This window comes from Equus przewalskii, chromosome 19, assembly GCF_037783145.1.
Source record: "Equus przewalskii isolate Varuska chromosome 19, EquPr2, whole genome shotgun sequence".
Classification (NCBI taxonomy): Eukaryota; Metazoa; Chordata; class Mammalia; order Perissodactyla; family Equidae; genus Equus; species Equus przewalskii.
Window position 1 is genome coordinate 55,426,609 of NC_091849.1, and position 21,722 is coordinate 55,448,330.

At 37.0% G+C, this 21,722-nt stretch overlaps 1 protein-coding gene across 3 annotated transcripts in view; it reads right to left on the reverse strand.

The window, feature by feature from the left end:
- KHDRBS2 (KH RNA binding domain containing, signal transduction associated 2) overlaps positions 1 to 21,722 on the reverse strand; it is a 551,264-nt gene that overhangs the window by 34,471 nt on the left and 495,071 nt on the right. The window contains exons 9-10 of one of the 3 annotated variants that reach the window (XR_011529819.1): positions 9,136 to 9,307; positions 7,160 to 7,220 (exon numbers count right to left, since the gene is read on the reverse strand). Coding sequence is in view for 1 of the 3 variants with exons in the window: in XM_008525631.2 (XP_008523853.2) it covers positions 9,210 to 9,307 (98 nt within the window). In the remaining 2 variants the exon portion in view is untranslated. Of the gene's footprint in view, positions 1 to 4,427; positions 7,221 to 8,499; positions 9,308 to 21,722 lie in introns of those variants that run through there. The other 2 variants (XR_011529818.1, XM_008525631.2) reach the window with 2 other exon arrangements.

Consider the following 21,722-nt stretch of genomic DNA (forward strand, 5'->3'; position numbering starts at 1 on the left):
GTTAAGGATGAGGTCTCTGATTGTGACAGCCTGGGCTTAGAGTCCACCCCACTGCCAGATGTGACCTTGGGAAGGTTACTTCTCCTTTCTCAGACTCAGTTTTCTCATTTAGGAAGTGAGGATGCCCTAGAACTTTTATTGTAGGATTGCCAAGAAAATATATAAAGTAATTCATAAAAACACTTAATAGAGTCCGTCACATGGATTATGCATTCTATTACTGCACATGCATTTTCTGCACCTTCTTCTTCTTATTGAAACAGTTTTACCAAATTATTGTTAGTCTCACTTTCATCTTTAGTCCTATTTCAATGTGAACAATATATGTACAACATTATTATAAGGTTCTTGTGTATAAACATGTCTTATAATACCTGTTATGAAGATACCCAAGATGTTTGCTTATGAATATAATGACGAGCATTTCTGCAACTGTTTTCTAAAGCCTACATTAGCTGAATATTTTAGTAAAGAATATTTTAAAAATGTGTAGGCTGCAAAGTGGTTTGGATAATATGAATATTTTGTGGATTAAACTAGCTTTCATTTACACTTTTGATACACACCGTGAAGGTATCTTAAAATTTTTTGTCAAGGAAAAATAATTTGGGTGAGAATATTAACTAAATTTGGGGAGGATATACACACTCCTGTATGATGTTACTTTACACACCTCACAATTCTGTGAGTAGGTGTGATCATTATCCCCATTTTACCTATAAGAAAACGGAAGCTTGAAAACTTCAAGTGGCTTTGCTCACACTCCAGAGCGCGTCCTGAGGGTTACAGTTTTACAGGGAAATGATCACACCGCGATTTAATCCTCCACACACAGATCACCCGGTGTAAGTGGGTATTAGCTCATTTTGTCACAAAGAAACAAAATTCACCTCATTTCCGAAAATTAAAATTGCATATGCGTGTACAGCAGAATCCCATTTCAAATGAATAAATAAGTAACAAGCAGCTGAGGAACGGAGGAAGGAAAGAGGGAAAGGAAGAGAAACAAAATCAGAAAGAACATCCTCTGAGGGGTCGGATTACAGACTTTGGGTTTTTACATTGCATATTTACATTATACATTGTCATTCTTTAAATCCTGAGCATGGATTACTTTTGTAATTAACAAAAAAGGAGACAGGCTATAAAAAAAGAATTCCTCCTCCCAAAATACCAATTCACTGACAATTCTGCCATATTTTAAGACAACCATTATTTGTGCCTGAATGATTTACTCACTAGAAATGAAATAAAGGTCTTTAAGAAGTTAAAAGATTACCAATGATAAAAGGCTTCCAGAGAAGTTTCTCTGATGGAAAGTGGTATTACTTGTTTTAAAGATTGCTGCCTTATAAGAAAGCACAAAGCAGCATATCTAATATTACTTCTAAATAATTATCTACTGGTCAATAAATTTATATTCTTAAACCACTAAAAGGAAAGTTGAAAGAAATAGTTTAAAAATTCAATGTTAATTCCATTAGGAAGATTGTCTTTATGCAAAATGTAACTATAATCTTCCCTGTTTGAAGACATTTAAAATTGGCTTTATTCTGCTCACAGATTTTATGCATTGATCTTAGTGAATTCCATAAGCTTAGTTATTTCTAATTTTAAGCTTTATACTTTGAGACTGGAGAACTTAGATTAATTGGAGACATTTTCTCACCTACTGCCGCCTCTTATACTTTATAGCTGAGAAATCACGATTTTGTAACGAGGAGGTTATATATAAATGTTAACAGTTATCATTTATTCATTTTAATTAAATGCAATTTTTCTCTTTTCATACTTTTTGGTTTACAATAGACATGTATTGGTTTCATAACTAACACAACAAGCGTTTCTTAACGCAGGGGCTCCGTCGAATAGATTGGACAGTGCTCGCTCCCCTACAGTCATCAGCTGCCTTTCTCTTTGTCTTCTGTTATCCCCTTGTGCAGTTGGGAAAATGACAGAAGACACTGTGAAAGGAGGGGCAAGACGGTATCAGACAAGCTGAAAAATGTCCTGGTGTCAGAAAAGGCAGCCTATGAGTTTAGAATATAGGAAACACAGTCCACCTGTGTTAGCGCAAAGAACGAGACAGAGGGGAGGGGACATTCTCCTAGTGATGGAAGTCACCCTGAGATGCATCAGGGTGACGGGAAATGTGCATCTAGTGGTGACATTTGCTTCCAGAGAGGGTCTAAGAAGAGGATCCAAGACTGTCCAAATTTCTCTTGAAAATAGGTCCTTCGCTATATCCCCCTGTGAAGTATGAAACACGGTGGAACAGAAACTTGAACAAAACTAGCATTCAGGAACTCATTACCAATTTTTAAGATGTCTTATTTTGCACTTTTTTGGTAAAGGAAGACAAGTTGGCTGTTGTTAAGGCATCCAGTGGTGTTTGAATCAGGCAGCTTCCTCTCAGTTCCTTTCACAATAAAATGTGGGTGACTGATATATATATATAAAACAGCATATCAAGTAGAGTGACCTTTTCCCTCTACTGTAAATAATCTTTTGAGTACCAATTAATAAATTCCATGTAAAGAGACTATGAAATTAAACTTTATGATGAATATGGAAGACTGGTGCCTGGCAGCCAACAAGAAGAGCTGTCTTACTGCTAACTCAGATGTTTTAATGGGCAACTAGAATATCCAGACAAATGTTACACATTACATTGGCAACAGGAAATACTTTGTTTTAAAATATTTAACATTGAGCGACACCCTCACATTGTGCTCTTAACACACAACTGCATGGCTTATACAAAGATATTTCTGGTTTGAAATTGACTCTCCTACTTTAAAGCAGAGTTCTGATTTATCGATGGAAGAATAAAAGCCTGAAATTGCTTTCATGCTTATTTAATCATGCGAGTGTTTTTTTTTAAAGTCAAATGGCATTTAGATTATAAATGAATTCATTTGTTCTACGAAAGGCTGTAGTCATGCTTTATGACAAATGTGGGATACCTTCATTTACATTTTTCAATGATGGAATCAGAACTTTTGAAAGAATGACAAATTTGAGGGAAGATCAAAGCAAAGATGCATGTCAAGTTAAAATATTTTACCAATCATATTTTTAGTCAATATTCGTCATATTGCTGCAGAACAGAAATTATGTTAAGGCTATCTGAGATTTTGGATTCTCTTTTCAATCAAATTCATGCAAAGTTGGTAATCACTATAGCATTTTGGAAAATGTGTAGATTATCAAACTTTGTTTTAAATACTGGCTTTGCTATGTATTAGCAGTGTGACATTAGTTAAAGCTCTGGACTTCAACTTCCTCTTCTGTAAAATGCAGTTCATTGTACTTCCTTTGCAAGCTTGTTATAAGGATTACAGATGTTTCATGTAGGTTTTTATGTGAAAACTATGGTACTTTGCCTGGCAGTATGTTCAGAAAACAGATGGCCCCACTGTTAGCATTGTTATTACTATTAATACTATACCCTCACACTAAACAGAAATCACGTAATCACTTTTGTAAATTACCCTACAATTGGGCATTTTCAGTCATGTGCTACATAACGTTTTGTAGTGAAAACTGGAACCTTCCCATGAACCCCGCAATGGATGGGATTTTCAGTAACAGGAGGCTCCTTGATACAGAGACTCACTCTTGATATTTGGCGAACTCAGATTACTGATCACTGATCACTCTTCTCTGTTCCCTTAAAAAAAAAATCCTACAAACTGCTATTATTATGTTAACCAAGAGACATAGAGATAAAGAGAGAGAGAATGCTATATATTAAAAGGGATACATTTTAAGGGGGCATTTGTGGTTTTCAAAAAACCAGTCTATATATTTTTAAGTGAAGAACTAAATGCCCAAGAATAATATTTTACCAATATACTTTAAAAAACTATTTCCTTTAGAAGAATTCATGAGAACCTTTAATATGTCATTCTGTGCCAAATTTATTTAAAAACTGTTAGTGCTTCAATTGTCATTAAGGGAAATAGCCTTAGTTCCATTAACATACTGAAAGTGAAAATTATCTAAGTATTACAAATAAGACCTTCAAGCATTATTTGGTTTCTTAAATGGCATCAAACTGATTCTGATTGAATCATACTTGAGTGTAGTAAAACTTTTTGTTGGACAAATGTTAGCAGGCACAAAGACTTTCTTACTTATTAATGTTATTACTACTATTTAAAATGCTTTGTTTAGTGCCCAAGCTAGCTACCTTCGGTGTTTTGGTGAGTTCTCCGCTGACATAGGCTCAGTAGTGTATCAAGAGTTACAATATTATCTGAACAAGTGTACGGAGCATGTGCACGGATGACTTCAAACTACACTTAGATGGAATGTACTGTAATTTAAAAATCCTAATTTGCCATTCAAGTTTATGTGACTTGCATGAGGTGGATGTCAGACATGACAATGTTTGTACAGACAATGCCGAAGTGGCAAGTTACCTCTTCTGCTATCTTTGGGAGCCAGAACTTTGAAATTTGTGAGAACAGACATCATGTCATGAGGGGATCCAAATGGGACCCAGCATCACTCTCTGAAACTGTCAAGAGAAGAAGGCATCTGTGACAGGGCAGATGTTCATTAGTTAGGACCACTCTCTGAACAGTTTTCATTCCATCAAACGTTTCTGCCAAGAGGTCGCTAACTTACGGAAATTCTCATTCCCTGTTGCCAGAGAAACCTACTGTATTCATTTCTGATGAAGAGTCAAGCAAGTTATGCAATAAGTGACTACAATGAGTATATGGTTATATTTTTCTATACCTCAGCTTGATTTCAGTCTCAAGTCCCCATTCTCCCAGGTGGAGAAAAATAATCTCAGTCAATTCAGATTAATTTTCATCAGGTGTTCCTCTATCAATTCGGGGATTTATTTTCCCCCTCTCTTTCCTGGGTGTTGGTGGCAGGGAGCAGATATCTTCTCACCTTTCCACGTTGTGTCCACTGATCCATCAGGATCCTGGTCAGTGTTGGTCCATGCCAATGCTACGGCACCATGCCCTGCCTTCCTGCAGAGGCGAATGTGTGTGGCTGTCTCTGCCACACCCGCTCCACACTTGCCAGGATGGAGAAACATTCTAAAGAAACATTGTTCTACAGGACTGCACATGGATCACACTGGTGGGGGGACTTGGTGAAGCTCGCTGCCTTCCCGGGTGCCGCTGAGACAAAGGTCCCCTCTGTGTTCCAAGCCTAGCTGAGGCTTCTGTTGGGTAACTGATAACGGTGCACAGACCCCATACTCAAGGCCACACTAACATCTTACACCACTATATCAGATATTGCTGCCTCTGGAGCTCTCTTCTTATGCTGGACAATCTTATCTTGTAGATGCACGGAGGCAGGTGGATGGGAGACTTTTATTAAGTAATTAATTTTTGAATGAGAGTCTTTTAAATCTACTGTTAACACACACACTTTATGTCCAAAGTCCATCAGAGTCATGTTACTCAAAATGCAGGCTTTTGAAGCTCAAAATCCCCTTTCTCACAAATCATTGTTTTTGAACTTTAAGAACTCTGACTTTTAAACACAAAAGTCAAGAAGGTTCTCGTCTCATGTTCAGCACTGGGGTTTCGGCTGTGATAGCCCCGCCCTGAGTTAATGCAATCAAAGATCTCGTCTGAATGGTAAGAGATCCACAGGATTATAAAACAATAAAAACAGTAACAATAAAATAAGTACAATGGATCCAAAAATATTGATTATTATATCAAAATAGTAACAAACTGTGACCGCTTTCTCTTTCATTACAAGCTCAAGCTTATTGTTTGCAAAGGATCAAAGGAGAAAAATATGCAAGATATCTGGATTAGAGATTCTCCCTTTCCTTGCCTTATAAAAACTGTAACATTTTTAAGACTCAAATCAGATAAGGAATGTTACTGATAAATAAAATTTGAGAATTGCATTCTCTATAACTTTCAATCTTTGATTCTGCGGCTTAACAAAGGGACTTGATGAGTTGAAGCACACGTGGTATTAAATAACTATTTTAACAGTTTGAATTTTAGAAAAGCTATCTTGGATGAAGAGGCAGTTGGTAATTGTAAAAATGACTAAATGTGAGGTTTTCCCTGGTTGCTTGTGATGGTTTCCTTAGGAATAGCTCTCATTCTTTACTTCAAACCTACAGCGGCTTCATTTTATTGTTCCCATAAAATCTGAATGCTTTAACACAGTACTCAGGGCCAACTGGAAGCTGATGTGGCTCACCTCTCCAGGCTCTGCTTTCGCTCTGCACCTTTCTGAATCTGGCCCTCAGGACTCACTGACCTTCTCCTTTCTCTCAAACACTTCCTGAGTTGACGCAGCCTATTCCCCTCACCAGGCGGTGCTCCCTTCCTCCTCAAGGACAGGCTACCCCCTGCATTCCAGTCCACCCGCAAAGGTCCCCCAGTCTCTGTCCTACCTCCAGTCATCAGGAATCTCCAGGCTCTCTCAGACCTCTCCTGTGGCACTTCTCTAAGGCTATATTTGTGTAGGAAAAAGAAAGCCAGATCCAAAAGGAGAAAACTTGGGTTTTTAGCCCTGTTTCAAACGTCGTGGCAAGGCCATTTCAATTGTGAGTGTCAGGTCAGTCTGTGGACTTCGTAACTGCCCTGGCACTGTTTTCAGTCTGAGGTTTACTGGCTAAGGTTTTCAACTCCCTGTGTGCGAATGGCAGATGAGGAAAAAGTTAGTGATAAATATGGTGAGATCAATGGGGAGAATAATGGTAATGTTTATTTTATTTGACCAAATAAATGTTAATACGTTATCTCATTGACAAAGGGTAGGCAAGGGGTTGGTTATGGGGTTCCCTTTCCCGTCCCTCCATCTCACCTGACAAATGTGATTTTCTTCTCTTGATCGCAGAGTAGAAGTTTTAATATTCTTTCTTTGTACAAGTAAGGAGAGGTAATATATCGTAGTTCATAGCAAAGAAAAGGGCTGAAGATTAACCACTAATTCACATTTGCTTTGACAAGCTTCTGAATAAGCTCAGAAAGCCTTGCCAGGTAAATAGCAAGTTAGATCACTTTATTTCAAAGAAGATAAAAATAACTCAGTTCTTTGACAACAATCTCAACCGTTTCAGTATTTCAACAGGGTCATTTGGTGTTTAGCTCACTGCCATAGCTTCTGGTTGGTAACGAGTATCTATTTCAGAGTAGATCAAAAATAAGCTTACCTCTATCTTTCTTAGCCCATCGCATCTGCCATTCAATTATGTGCTCTTTGCTTGTGTGTACCTGAAATAGTGAGAAAGAATAAAAAAAGAAAATTAAATATAACTCGACAGCATTTTGCGAAAGGCAAATATTTACAATTTTAATTAACGACAGACACATACTTCATAAAACTATTAGCATGCAACTCCAGCTGCAAGAACTGAACAGCAATATGCCTAAGCTGGTTAGCAGCAAAAAAGTAAACCAATCACATCGACAAAAGCCACCAGAAACAAAAAAACTGTATTTACAAGATTAACAGTTTTGGCATTCATCCCTACCATCAAGTCTTTCACTTTCTTTTTTCCATCAAAATTTAGCTTACGTTTGATGTTAGCAAGAGTTGCATTACTATTATTGTTAATTTTAGTTCTGTTTATTACCTTGAGGGTTATATATTGTAAAATAATTTTGGTGCCTCTAGTTAATGTTAATTAGTTGTTTTAATAACCTATAGACCTATTTGTTATGTTTTTGTAGGTTTACTTTTTTAACTATCAGGAACTTAATAACGGAGAATATTTAACATTACTGTTGCAAAATTACAGAGTTACTGTTAGTGTTACCTGTTTAACGTTTAGTCATCCTTTGAGTCCTGCGACATATTTCCTTAATAATCATCAGCCATCAAGTCTGATAGTCTCAAAAGAAATATCAGCCCTCTAAACTGCCTTCAAGGGCGGTGATATTTAGCACTGAAAATTACAAATAAAGTTTTTGAGGTTGAATAGCAACAACTGGCCAGTGACACTGATGATTTGTTTGTCAAAACAAATTGTCATCAACTACGCAAATGAAGTCCACGCACTCCTTTGAGTGAAAACAATAAGGTGAATCTACGCGATGCTTACATGTTGGATGGGATATTTAATGTGCGGGGAAACTCAAAGGTTGAAGAACTAGGCATTTAGACAGTGGTAAGTGGTAATCTTACCTCTTTATACTCCATTACTCTTTCTCACGAGAGACATGCTAATGCAAACAAGTCAATCAGAATTTGTGTTTAGCAAGATAAAGCTTAGAGGATAGTTTAAAATCCATTTATTAGTCTAAATCCATTTTTTTCCATTAACATGTTATACATTAGTGTTTACTAACCATGATTCATGTAACAGTTTAGTTTGTTAACTTTTAAATTATTTAACAACCATAAGTTATTAATACATTTTTTAAGTATTACACAAATATCTTAAAACAGGCTTGGGTTCATTTTTGTAATTTTTAAATAGAAAACATTTTAGGCATCTCTTGAAGAAGAAATAAAGCAGGCATTTAAAGCTAGAAAACAAGTAATTCCAAATTTAGTTTTTACAAAAGTTTTCAGCTTTATTGACAAATTATGGCAAACATATTTGACAAATTGTGGTTTCCTATTTAGAGAAGCTTACACATGGAACTTTATGTGTGTTTTTTTTCTTTTTTAACAAATACAGGTTAAAACACTGAACAAATTCAGTTAGCTACATACATACAGTAGCTGCTTGTTTTCAACCCCATTAAAACAGCATTTAAAATTAAATTTACAAACTTAATATCGAACATCTTCATCTAACTAACAGATATTAAAAGACAGGTTAAAACATCTTATCTACAACTTTATTATCAGCTAGTTCAAAAATCATATTACAGTATTTTAGCAACCCTAAACAAAGTTTTTACTAGTTGATTGAGACTCAAAATCTGCTAACAGATTCATGCTCTTTCTCAAAGAAAAAAAAAGAAAAATAAAGATTACACACAACAATGAAAAACAACCATGAGAATATCATCCTACTGAGTGGTTTATAGACAACGCTTGCCAATGTCTTTGTTTTAGTCCGTTGTAAAATAATACTAGTGTCAATGTCACGCCAACAGTATAGGGGGAAATACAAGAAATATATGGGAGTAATCATGAGCAGTTACCCCTAGAATAGAAAAAAAAAAGGACTATTACTTGTCTCGTTGCTGTTTATGTGGAGACCACAGGCTATGAATTGTCTTTGAGGTGAGGTCACGGTGAGGAGACCTTCAATATCTACCATAGGGGTGCTCCCTGTATCCCCCTCTGGCTGACCTTGGCGGCGGTGCCTTCAGGCTGGAGCGGCTTGTGGCCCATTCTTCTGGTGCTATGAACAAGAGAAAGACGGTAACAATGATGTGGCTTCACAGTTATCAAAAACAGTCATTTAAGAAGCAATAGTCGACTGAGGAGAAGAGAATGAAAAATCTCAACTCTGATGGCTAACGCCGTACTACATTTCCACACGGTGAAATCATCCAAAAAAGTATATATTTCGAAATGCAGCCACTTGGGATTAAACTTGCAGGGCACTTTTCAAAGAAGAGCAAGTTAAAGTCCTTGGACTTTACCCACATATATCATGTGTTAAATTTCTATGTGTTAAATTTCAAAATAGAAAGAGGAGTCTCAGTGTAAACCACTCCTCATTTGATCCCTTACACAGACCAGCGATTCTTAGCCCTTGATTAACTTGAGAATCTTAAAATGAAACAAAACAAAACCAAAAATGACTAATGCCTGTTCTCTGTCTCCCAAAGCAAATGCTTAGAACACTCCACAGGGTGGAGACCTAGGGTTTGGCATCTTCCCAATGCTCCCCTAGATGACTCTTATATGGTCTGGGCTTGAGATCCATTGTGCTAAATTGACCAAGACAAAGTTAGCGAGAGGTAAGCAGAATATGGAGTAGGGTAAATTTTAAGCAGCAAAATCAATAAAGAAAGGAAAATTCTCATATCAGTTTTTCCAAATAAACAACTTGGGAAACAGAGGTATTAGTACACTAGGTAAACTCCCCATTGACCTGTTAACCAGATTTCTAGTAACTTCAATGCTTTGGAACCTAGCCAAAAAACAAGAAACAAGCAACCAAGCTTCTGAGTATTGTGGAAAATAGCCTATGTAAAGTCTCTGTCCCCAGAAGAGGAATGCAGCCCTCCTTCAAAGGGCTGGACATTTAATATTGGGTTTATTGTGACTTCTTATGTGACTCCAGAAACCAGGTTTTCTGGATCTTTCAATCAGAACTTAGTTCTTCAGTAGAGAGCAGATTTCATGCATGGGGCTATGGTGGCAGGAAGTATGGACACAGGAAAAGAGAACGGTGACACTGACAGCTGATCTAGAAGGTAGTGGTAACAGACATAGCAGCTGGAGAATCACTGCTGACATACACCCCTGGATACTTCAAGTGCCCCTGAGAACATCTCAGCTCAGAAAGACTATGCAAAAACAATAAGAAAAATTTAAATTGCACTTACTATTCTATAAGGCAATGGGTAATGATGTATGATGTACAGAGTGATTGAAAGTTTATCAACATAGGAAAAAATAGCATTTATTTGGGTATATATTATGTTTCTGAGGCTATCCTTCATCAGGACATCTTTATCACAAATGATCTCTGATGAAAATGAAGACCATCTCTTTCACTATTTAAGGTATATGCCTATGTTTATTTTAATATGTGATAGGACATAAAATAGAAATAAGAACCTAAATAAATGAGACATGTTACCTTTGCTCAAAATACAGATCTACCTAGATCGGGGGTAGCAAACTATGGCTTGTGAGCCAAATTTGGCCAGCTGCCTGTTTTCGTAAATAACATTTTACTAGAACACAGTCATGATTATTTATTAATATGTTGTCTGTGGCTGCTGTCACTCCTCAAAGGCAGAGTTGAGTAACTGTGACAGAGGCCATACCATACCGCCTACAAAGCCTAAGATATTTACATGCTGGGCTTTCACAGAAAAGGTTTACAGACCCCTGTTCTAGATCCTATTGTCTCTTTTGATGGGAAATTTTGGATGTTGGTCCTTCTGCTGTGCTTTCTTGAGGACAGGAATTTATCCTCGAGCTGCCAGAATTTCTCAACATTGTTTGCTGAAGAATTCAGTGTATCTACTTGATTGGAATTAAATAAAACTTTCTTTGATGTAGTAGAAGGAAAAATGGATTCTGCTTGAGAGTGCCTTCTCAGGTTTACGTAATATGAATTTTACACTTTGTCTATGAATAATCAAGACTATGTTGGGGGCTGGCCCAGAGGCGTAGCAGTTTAGTTCGTGCACTCTGCTTCGGCGGCCTGGGGTTCACCGGTTTGGATTCTGAATGCGGACCTACGCTCTACTTACTAAGCCATGCTGAGGCAGGTGTCCCACATACAAGGTAGAGGAAGACTGGTGCAGATGCTAGCTCAGGTCAATCTTCCTCAGCAAAAAGAGGAGGATTGGCGGCAGATGTTAACTCAGGGCTAATCTTCCTCCACAAAAACAAACCAAGGAATGTGTTAATGTTCTTGTCCTCTGGTGGTAAAATCTACCCCACTTTATTATTGTTTTTAACAAAGGGAAGGTACCCTTTTGTTTTAGAGTGTTAGACATCCCTGAGTTGCAGGCTATTGCGTTTAGAGGTTGAGATAACTGAGATAATGTAAGTTTTGAGTTTTCCCAGGGAATGGAAGTCTTGGATCTATTCTCAGATGTTGGATGTTTCCGGGAGGTTCTGTAAAATAGTGAAACAACCACATGCAGAGTGACAGCAATGCCTGCCACATTTAGCCCCAGATTTGTCAGAACTTTTAAACTGGCTAACCTTGGGGACTTGGTACAGAGCACATATGTGTTTAACAAGAACTTGTTGACTTGGTTTTACTTGACTTTAAAGCTCAGGGCAGCTAGTTCATGGATGAAAACCTTTCATTTCCCAACTGCTGGCAAACATTAAAATGGGGAGTATCATCCTTCACTGCTGTATCCCCGTGTCTGGGAAACTACATTGCCTAGAGGGGCTGGATGCCACGAATGATTCCACAAGTGAAAGGATGAATGAACGAAAAAATGTATGAACTATGAGGCAGAAAGAGCTTCCAATGACAACCTTAAAAACAGTAACAATTGAGCCGAAGAAACTTGACATTAAGGCAAAACTCTATAACTAGAGATCTTATATATTTGCTATAGAATTAAAGTCAGACTTCTTACTCAAGAGAGTTAGTTAGCGAAACATCAAAAGTATTTCACTACTGGATTCATTGGAACAATCATACTGGAATCCCATTACAAAAATGTGGAAAAACATTATGTTTCATTGCATAAAAATGTGCTCTTTTATAATTCTCTGTGTGTATGTGAATTAATACTATGTTTTTCGTCCTTGCTGAAGGCTAGGAAAATGAGAAATAGTGTTAGTCTACAATAATTATAACCAAAAAGGCAGCCAAAATGAATTCCTACCCAGGGGAAAGTGAGTTTTAGGCTTTCTAAGACTCCTTACCATTAACAGAGGAAATCAAAGATTTATCTCACTTAGTTCATGTTTTCAGTAATAAAAATAAATCAAAATCAGGAAAAGTATTATTTCTATTTGTGCCAAATTTCCTTGGTCTATATTTTTCCTAATATTAGAATGTTACATATAGCCACATGTCTACAATCACCATATGATGATACAAGCCAGCTTCTCTTAGTAAAGTCATTTTCTTGATGGGCTGGACAGCACTGACAATGACTGTTTTCCTTTGTCAGCATATAGTGTGTCACTGAGCCTTCTATGGTCAGCCAATCCCCTCATTGCTCACCAGAAGCTCTTGAATTTCTTCATCGTAAGTATCAGAGATAGAAGTGATTCTTAGGGATCCAAAGGGATTCTAACTTGAGTCCACCATGGAAACTTGCACATGGAAAAGACCCAAACATATGAATATAAATCATTATAAGGTCCACATGATGGGAATTCTCTAAAATTTGAAGTCATAAATGCCCAGGAATGGATTTCAAATTTATCTGTCTTCCTAGGGTTCTACTATTCAGCAGACAAGGTGGATTTAAAATATTTTGGTTCTTCATACAAATTTTGGAGTCCTGACCAATTGTTTCCACTCCCAAGATGTGGTCTAGGATGTCATTTAAAAAATCATTGCAGACAATGAAATTTAGAGATAATCTTTCTTTGTTCCTTTGGAAACATGAAAAAAAGGAAGTAAGATGCTCTCAATATCAGGATCATTGTCACATGAAGAGCACTAGCTAGACTATGAATGAGCAAATAAATAACAAATTATTCCTCAGAGAAGGTGCAAAATAACTGTCTGCCAAGTTGAAATAACCAGAATGGCTTACAGAATTGGGAATCTGGAAATAGCAAATGAGGATATGAGAAACATAGCTTAAGTGACTTGATCAAATTCTCACAATTTCTAGGCTTCCCAACGCAGATTTTAATGTACCATATAGTATATGCAATAAGAGGGAAAGGGGGCAAATAAAGCATTCACTAAAGACATTTTTCTTTACTGAAGATCTCTTATGTGCTAGTCATTGTACTAAGCCCTACATATGAGGATAGTTTAAGGAGTCTCAAGGAGATCATAGGACAAAACTAACATGAAATTTCATGGATTACAACACAGTTATAATTGATATTTGAAGAAAATGCTGGAGAAAGCCTGCAAGAGGGAGCTACTAACCCTGATCATTCAACTGAACTTGGACTGAGCTCTAACATTTAATCATCTTAAAAGAACTAATTTTCTGAGCAAAAATAACTGTCACGTAACTAAGAATTCAGGTACTATTTAACCTATTTAAGAGAACTCACATTCTTTAAGGACTTTCCTATATTAATTATTTTGTCTCAACTGGCCTCATTTCTTAAACTGGAAGCTAAGATCTCTGAGAAGAGAGACCTTGGCAGACCGTGGCAGACACGTAGTCAGAACACCATAAATATTTGTAAGCTATGTATAAATAAATGATGCTACTAATTAAAAAAAGAATTTTAAGGGCTGGCCTGGTGGAATAGTGGTTAAGTTTGGTACACTCTGCTTTGGTGGCCTGAGTTCGTGGGTTCACCTCCTGGGTATGGACCTACACCACTCATCAAGCCATGCTGTGGTGGCATCCCATGTACAAAATAGAGGAAGATTGGCATAGATGTTAGCTCAGGGCCAATCTTCCTCAGCTCCCCCAAAAAAGAATTTTAAAATCAATTATGCAAATGAATAAAAACAGGACTCATTCTGAAACACATTGTTAGCAATTAGGTTATAGTGTTGCATATACTTGAAATACATCAATATTTCTTTTAAAAATTATTCTATGTCTGGTTTTTCAACTCAGGCTGATTTTTTTACCCCGTTGAGTCAAGTTTTACAGAATTCCATAGAGTGTAGCTCCATTACACGCTAATAAGCATCATTGTGGAATATTTTACTTTGATCAAGGGGTGTAAATTAGCCAGGTAACTCTTCTTGTGCATTAAATGTTACCCTAATGACTTCAAAAGCTTCTGCATCTCAAATACTCTGGTCTCAGCGGAATCAGGCCTATTAAGTCGTGTGCATTTCTCACTGTGCTCTCAGTCCTGCCGTGGGACCAGGTACTTTGGGGAGCATTCAGAGTGGGAAAGAAAAATCTGGATGATTTTTAAAGTTACAAAACTGTGTTCTCTGATTGTTCCAGAGATACCATGAGCATGGAGGCTCTTGCGGGGAAAAGGTGAAGTGTGAGAACAAAGCACAAATTTAGGAAAAGTCAGCATTATTTAAGTACCTGGAAAGTAAACTTGTAATGCTTATCTTTCTGGAAATAGGTTTAAAATACCACCTTCGGAGTAGATTAATTTTAGAGATCAGTTTGGAAAGGATATAGGATATCATGGAGATTACTGAGGGTGCAGCTCTTAGGTTCACACTTTGCTGAACCTACATGGCTAGTTGTTTATATTTCTGAAATCTGAAAAAGAATCTAAAAAAAATTTCTTTTTTTAAATACACTACAACAAAAACACATACACTGTAAACCAATATGGGAGAGCTACAACTGAAGTAGGAAACCTAAACTAATCTCTATTATTACAAGCCACTACTGTCTTTGGTTTGTCAGTTATATAAGAGCATTACAACAAGGTGGATTCAAATTCACCCTGGCTCTGAGTGACTCAGTTTGTTGGTTCACTTAATTTCTGATCTTTCAGAGGAATATCCTTGTATGTAAAAGCACCTTTCAAATATATACTTATATGTTGTTTTATGGCTGTTTATTCCCAAAGATAATTTGTTTTGTTGTTGTTGTTGCAACTCACTATAATAATAACATCCTGTTTCTTTATTTAATTTTTAAGGGTCAAGCACCATGCTAGGCATTTTATGTATATAATTTTCACAGTTTTCCTGCACAATAGGTGCTAATGTTGCCATCTTTTAAAAGGTGAGAAAACTATAGCTCAGAAAGTTTAGTTGTTAGGAAGGCTTAGAATTTTTATCTATAACTGTTTCAGCATCTTTCCACCACCCCTTTCATCTGAAAGAAGTTCTAGCTCCCACTTCTTTTTCTTTCCTTTCTTGTCTAGAAAATCAGACTTAATTTATTTTACTTCCCTCAGGTTATAAAATAATTGGTGATTCCAACAACAAACAAATTAAAAAATTAATTAGCCAAATGAGTGAGATTGCAGCTTTAATTTTGTTAACAAGAATGTGGGCTCCTTGAACTGAATATGTTAATGTGCAAATCTAGGTGTTCATTCAGCCAAAGTGGGAGGCAGGGTTATTGGCTCTGCTCTGAGCATTTAAAAATATTAATGGAATTTTGGGACCGAATGGCTCAACCACCTCATCCACACACTTTGTATTGCCACTGTTTGTAACTGCAGAGTTTATTGTTTTAAGATGCAGAGGGTAGAATGGAGTAACACTGAAGGAGAAATATGGATGACCAGCCTTTGTTTTCACAGATGAGCATAGTGAGTTATGTTCCAAGAAGAATTAACTTTCAGTTCGCCATCAGTTATGCTGTCAGGAAATTCAGGCAGCTTCTGGAAACCATTGACAGCTTTTCTCACTGTTCCCAATTTTTAATTAGCTATTTCCTGTTAGAGAAAAGTAACACAGGATAATCCAGGGCTGGCCTTTCTAAGCACTCAATTCTCAACTCTAGAATCTCAGGATGCACATGGCAGGCACTCGGTAATTATTTATTGAATAAATTAATTATATTTAAATATTTTGCATCTTCCTTTTCTACTCATAAAAGAAGCCACAGGCTTCCCTCAGATGGATCCGTCCACTTTGAGTGGAGTCCCAGGAGTCTTGCAGACAGGCCTGCCTGTGAATTCTGGTTCTGCCTCTTTCTTGTTGAAAGACCCCTTCGGCAAGTCTCTTCATCTACATACTGATGACACATTTTAATTGTCACAAACCATTCTGAGCTTCTGACATGCATATCTAACTGCCGTGGGACATCTCCTCAGACATTTCAAAGTCAACTTTTCCAAAACTAAATTCATCTTTTTCTCCATACTACTTAACACTCTTCCCAAGTTTCCTACTTCGGTGAATGACACTAGTACATACAACCTAATTACCCACCAAAACCCTTGGCCTCTTCATGATCTCCCCTCAACTTTACCCAATGGATCCATGCTATCACCAAGCTTTGTCTTTTCTTCTTTTACATGTATTTAACCTATCCATTTCTTTCCATCTCCACTAATCCTATTCCACTGCAGGCTATTATCATATTGGTTGAGAATACTCATTTCTCAGTTCCCGAGTTATCTTTTGTATCTTTCCATGATTTTAAATAAATATATATCCATGTTATAATGCAGGTATGTTATATTATACATATGTATGTGTGTATATATTTGTATTTCCTACTGAGTGCGTGTGTGTGTGTGTGTCTGTGTATTCACGGTCTACTTCTCTCCACCCTCTGGCCAGAGGGATTCTTCCAAATACCACTGATGGGGCCTGTTCTATTGCTCTTTAGCACACTCAAGATCAACCTCCTGAGTCAATCAAAAGCCTGCAGAATTCAGCCATAGACCTTTTTTAAAATATACATAAGGATGTTATGAGAAATAATGGAAGAAAGAATAAGAATACTGATATAATATTTTATAATTCTCCTCTCAAAGAATTCCACTAACATCTTGAATTCAGTGAAGAAGGTGGGTTCGGTGGCACAGCATCTGTAGACGAAGAGACTGAATTTGTAGTTATTTCAATGGCTTACTCACCTACATCCCTCATTTCTAGACTTGAGAACAGAAATGACCCAGAGTGTATTCTCAGACCAACACTAAGCCATGGGAGTCAGAAAACTTCAGGCTTTAAGCTCAGCAAAATGTCTACCCTGCTGTTTGACCAGCTCTAACTCTCCGTGTTTTGCCCCAACGTGCCTCTGCCTGCTTTCCCAAGTTGGTGCTCTCATCTCATCACCTGTGTAACAAAAACTTTAGCTAGTTTTTGTCCCTGGTTACTGTGAGGTAACCTCTAAACCCTGGGGTTTCTTGGAGTGTTGAAGCGTCTTTGTTGTTCATGAGGGGCCCCTCTAACCATACCTGAGAGTTTATGCTAATGAGATGACTCAGAACGAGGCCAGAAAGATCAACTAGGAGATTAGAGGGTTTGGGTTTGACCACTGATATCAGCCCAACCTGGGGAGGGGAGGAGGCTGGAGATTGGGACGATTCAATCCATCATGCCTACATGATGCAACCATAATACAAACTCTGGATACTGAGTTTGCATGAGATTCCCTGGTTGTTAATACTTTTCGTGTTGTTACACATCATGTGTCCGGAGGATAACACGGCCCTGAAGATTTCAAAGGCTTTACATTTGGGACTCTCCCAGACCTTGCCGTACGTGCTTCTCCCTTTGCCCGGTTCTGATGTCTATCCTTTTGCTATAATAAAACTGTAATGTTAGTATAGCACTTTCCTTAGTTCTGTGAGTCATTCTGGCAAATTATCAAACCTGAGGGGTTAATTTGTAGCCAGCTGGTCAGGTAAGGGTGGCCTGGGGGTCTCCCAAACTTGTGACTGGTGTGTGAAGGGAGGGCAGTTTTGTGGGGACTGGTGCCCTTAACTTGTGAAATTTGGCCTGACTCTGGGCACCCACTCCAGTCTCTTTGTTGGCTCTCCCCAGTCTTCTCAGCAGCTTGAATCTTAGCTCTTTACCCATGACTGGCCCTCTCTCTGCTGGAACTTCCAAATGCCAAAAGGCTCCTGGGCTATCTGTCTATTGCCTGCTGCTATACTCCCTTGAGCATGAGGGACCTTCTCCTGAGATCTTCTGGACAATGCCAGGCTCTAGATGGACTGACCTAACTACTCTAGTTTTTTTTTGTTTTTTCTGGCACATCTTGTTGCCAACTGAACTAAAGGTTTGACAAGGTACCAATATGGCTAAGTAATTTTTTCAATACAAAAAGTCATCGATTATAAGTCATCAATAATTATAATTACATTTTCAACTTGCATAGTTTTTCAGCAATCTGTATATATCAGTTCCCACTGAGTCATTCAGTAAATTATGACATATTTGATAAATGAAGTGTAGCATATTTATTTCAGAACAATTTATCTTAGTCTATTTTTTTTTAATCCATGTGCTCTTTTAATAAACATAAAAATCTCCCCAACCTCCGGAAATTCTGTAAAGATCCCCTAAGGTGCATGTCTCCTTGGATATATATTTTCTTAGCTGGTGTAGTTCCACGTGGGGAAGAAAATGTTTTCCCAGCTTTGTATTTTATTTTCTGTACTTTGCGTGTTAAAACAGTTAATTTTTTCTACATTCTAAATATAAATCTATATCATATTGAATATACTTTTTTGTACATGATCGGTTCACCCCAAGATTCTGACAATAACTTGCTCAACTCTCCCCTCCCCCTCAGTTAAAATGATTGCATCATCAACTCAGCAGAAAAGAAAGCGATAAAAAACCTCTCCTATGGCTCATTTTTATTGTCTCAACAAAAGAGTTGTTAGATGCCATGGACTCTAATTTTTTGTGGGCTCCATATCTATTGGGTAAAGTTTAGACAAAGTCAAGTTTGAGATTTAACTATTCAACACACAATTGTTCAAAAAGGGACTAAATTCTATTTTCCACTACTTAAACTTACAATTTTTCTCTGAAGTGAATTTAAAATGCCAGGTTCTGTAACACAATGTTTGCTTATAAAATACGCAGCGTTATCAAAGTGGCCTGAACACAAATTGTGTGTTATCTTCAAGAATGCAAATGCCTGGCATGTTTTGACCATTCATACTAAGATCATAGGAGACTTTTCATTGTGCTCCCATGTATGTATCTATCTAAAACTTATTCTCAACTTTAGCTTCCAGTGGGACCACTAGGAAGCTTTTAAACTGATGCCCAGTTCTCATCTCCAAAGACTGTGATAGAGGTAATCCGGGTGGTAACTGGACATTGGTAGTTTTTCAAAATTCACCAGGTGATTCTAAACTGCATAATTAAGGTCAAGAATCTCTGATCTAAAATATTGAAAAGCAGGTTTCAGTTTGGCCTAAAGCTGTTGAATCCAGGGGTGCATAATTCAAAACAAAATTGAAATTGTGACTACATCTAATTTAAAATTAACAACGCAAGTGATGAAGTAGTGAGCCACTCCTCTGTTTGCATGTTTTTTGCCCCAGGGAACACAATCTGTGTTTACTATCAAGACTAGTTGGATTAGATATCCATGTCATTGCAACATCTGAAATAGTAAGGAACAGAATATCAGGGACTTCTTAAGGTGATTTCACAATTGAATTTTAAAATACTTTAGAAGCACAATTTCTTCTCTCAGTTAAAAATAAAGTTTAAGAATCTACATTAAAAGTTAAATCGAATAAATCAGCGATATTTTCTCAATAGCCTATCACATAACAACTTCAATATTAATAAATCCTAGGAAAAATAAAATTTGTACATTAGTTTTTTAAATTACTGACAAATTCTTGCCCATGCTAGGAAAACTCATCTTCATTTGTAAAACCAATTTCCTCAAATTTATACTTCTATTTACTATTAAAGATGGACAGTCTTTGTTCTTGAATCACATGGCTGGCACGATTGCTGTTAGCTTCATTTTCCTTTGCTATTTTCAAAGATTAATCAATGCAGGGCTTATTTTCCACTGGGATGATAATCATTCCAGCTCCTCAACACAAAATGAATATGTTTGTGTTCTGCAATAGACTTGAAGTGAGGCACTCAAATACCCTAGAATATGGCACAAAAATTCTTTTTGCTTTCATTCATTTCGAGACTGTATATTAATATTATTCTCCTTGCGTCCACACAGCTGTCATCTAAAATGCCAGTAAAGAATGGGTGCATAATTAGCTCTTCAGTTCGTACAGTAAATACATTTTAATAAACAGCTCTTTTCTCCAAGAAGAGGATATTGCTGTCCATTCTCAGCTGTCAGTCTGAGAGAGAATTTAGGGGGTGTTTCTTATATGAAGCACTGCTCAGCCAAGCTGATCTACGCACTGTATTTAAAACGCACCCCTATTGAATTCTGAGCTACTCAGACTTATCCAAAACCATTATAATAATGACTCTGATAAGGTAGGAAGTATTTTTAAAATGCAGAAACTGATTTAGAATTCCTGTAAGTCAAATATTCATGTGCCAAAAATAAATTCAAGATATCAGTCATTTAATATGTAAATATTAATTTGATAATAATTAATTTAACACCAATTAAATAATAAATATTAATGCATTAAATATTAAATAATGTAATAAATAATATAATTATATTTATTTTAGTACCACTATTTATTTAAAAGATTTAATATTTAAAATTTTATATTTACATTGCTGCAAGAAAAATAGTTTAATATTTAATATTAAATTTTCTGCAAATATCTTGAATAATTTAATTGCTGCAAAGCCCAAAGGATACATGATTTTCTCTGAAGTCAACAGGAATTATGGGTCCAAAAGAGACAAACACAATTTCAATCAGGTGATACACAAAACACAATGTATGAAGATTCAGCATGAAGGGTAACACTGAATGGTTGGCTATTTCCTTCTAGTGATTTATTTAAACCATGACTGAAAGAAGCCTGAATGACAGTTTCCATCTTGAGTCTTTTGAATGCAGGACCTAACTATTCTGGAGAGCATTCCTTCTTCCCCTCCCAGTGCCTCTGTTTACCCCACGATTCTTTCTGCCCACCTGAGCAGGAGAGGAGGGGTCCACAGCAACGGACTGTGAGCCTCCTCACAGACTGTCCAAGTCTGGGCATTGCCAAAAAACTGAGAATTGGGATTATTTATTTTATAAAAATACAGACATTCCATTGAAATTGAGTATGTGTACCCATGATCCAACCAAAATGTACCAGAGAGGAATTACTAATTCAGAATGGAAGTAAACGAGTAAGTGGAGATGCAAGATTTACATTTTGGAAGAAATGTTACTGATTTAAAAGCTGGTGCACAGTTCATTAAAGATAAGCTATAAATGGATACTAGTTGATACACTAGTTAATATGTGAGTAGGGAAAATTAATGAAAAACATCAATCTACTTTTGACATGAGTGGGTCCTCAAATAACTGCTCCACAGGCATATTTAAATTTTATCATCTGCCCATTTGGATATGATAGGATGAGCAACCTATCAGCAAGAAGCCTGTGCTTAAAGCTCCTTCTACTTGATAACCTAATACCAAATCGGAGGGCAGATAATGCAT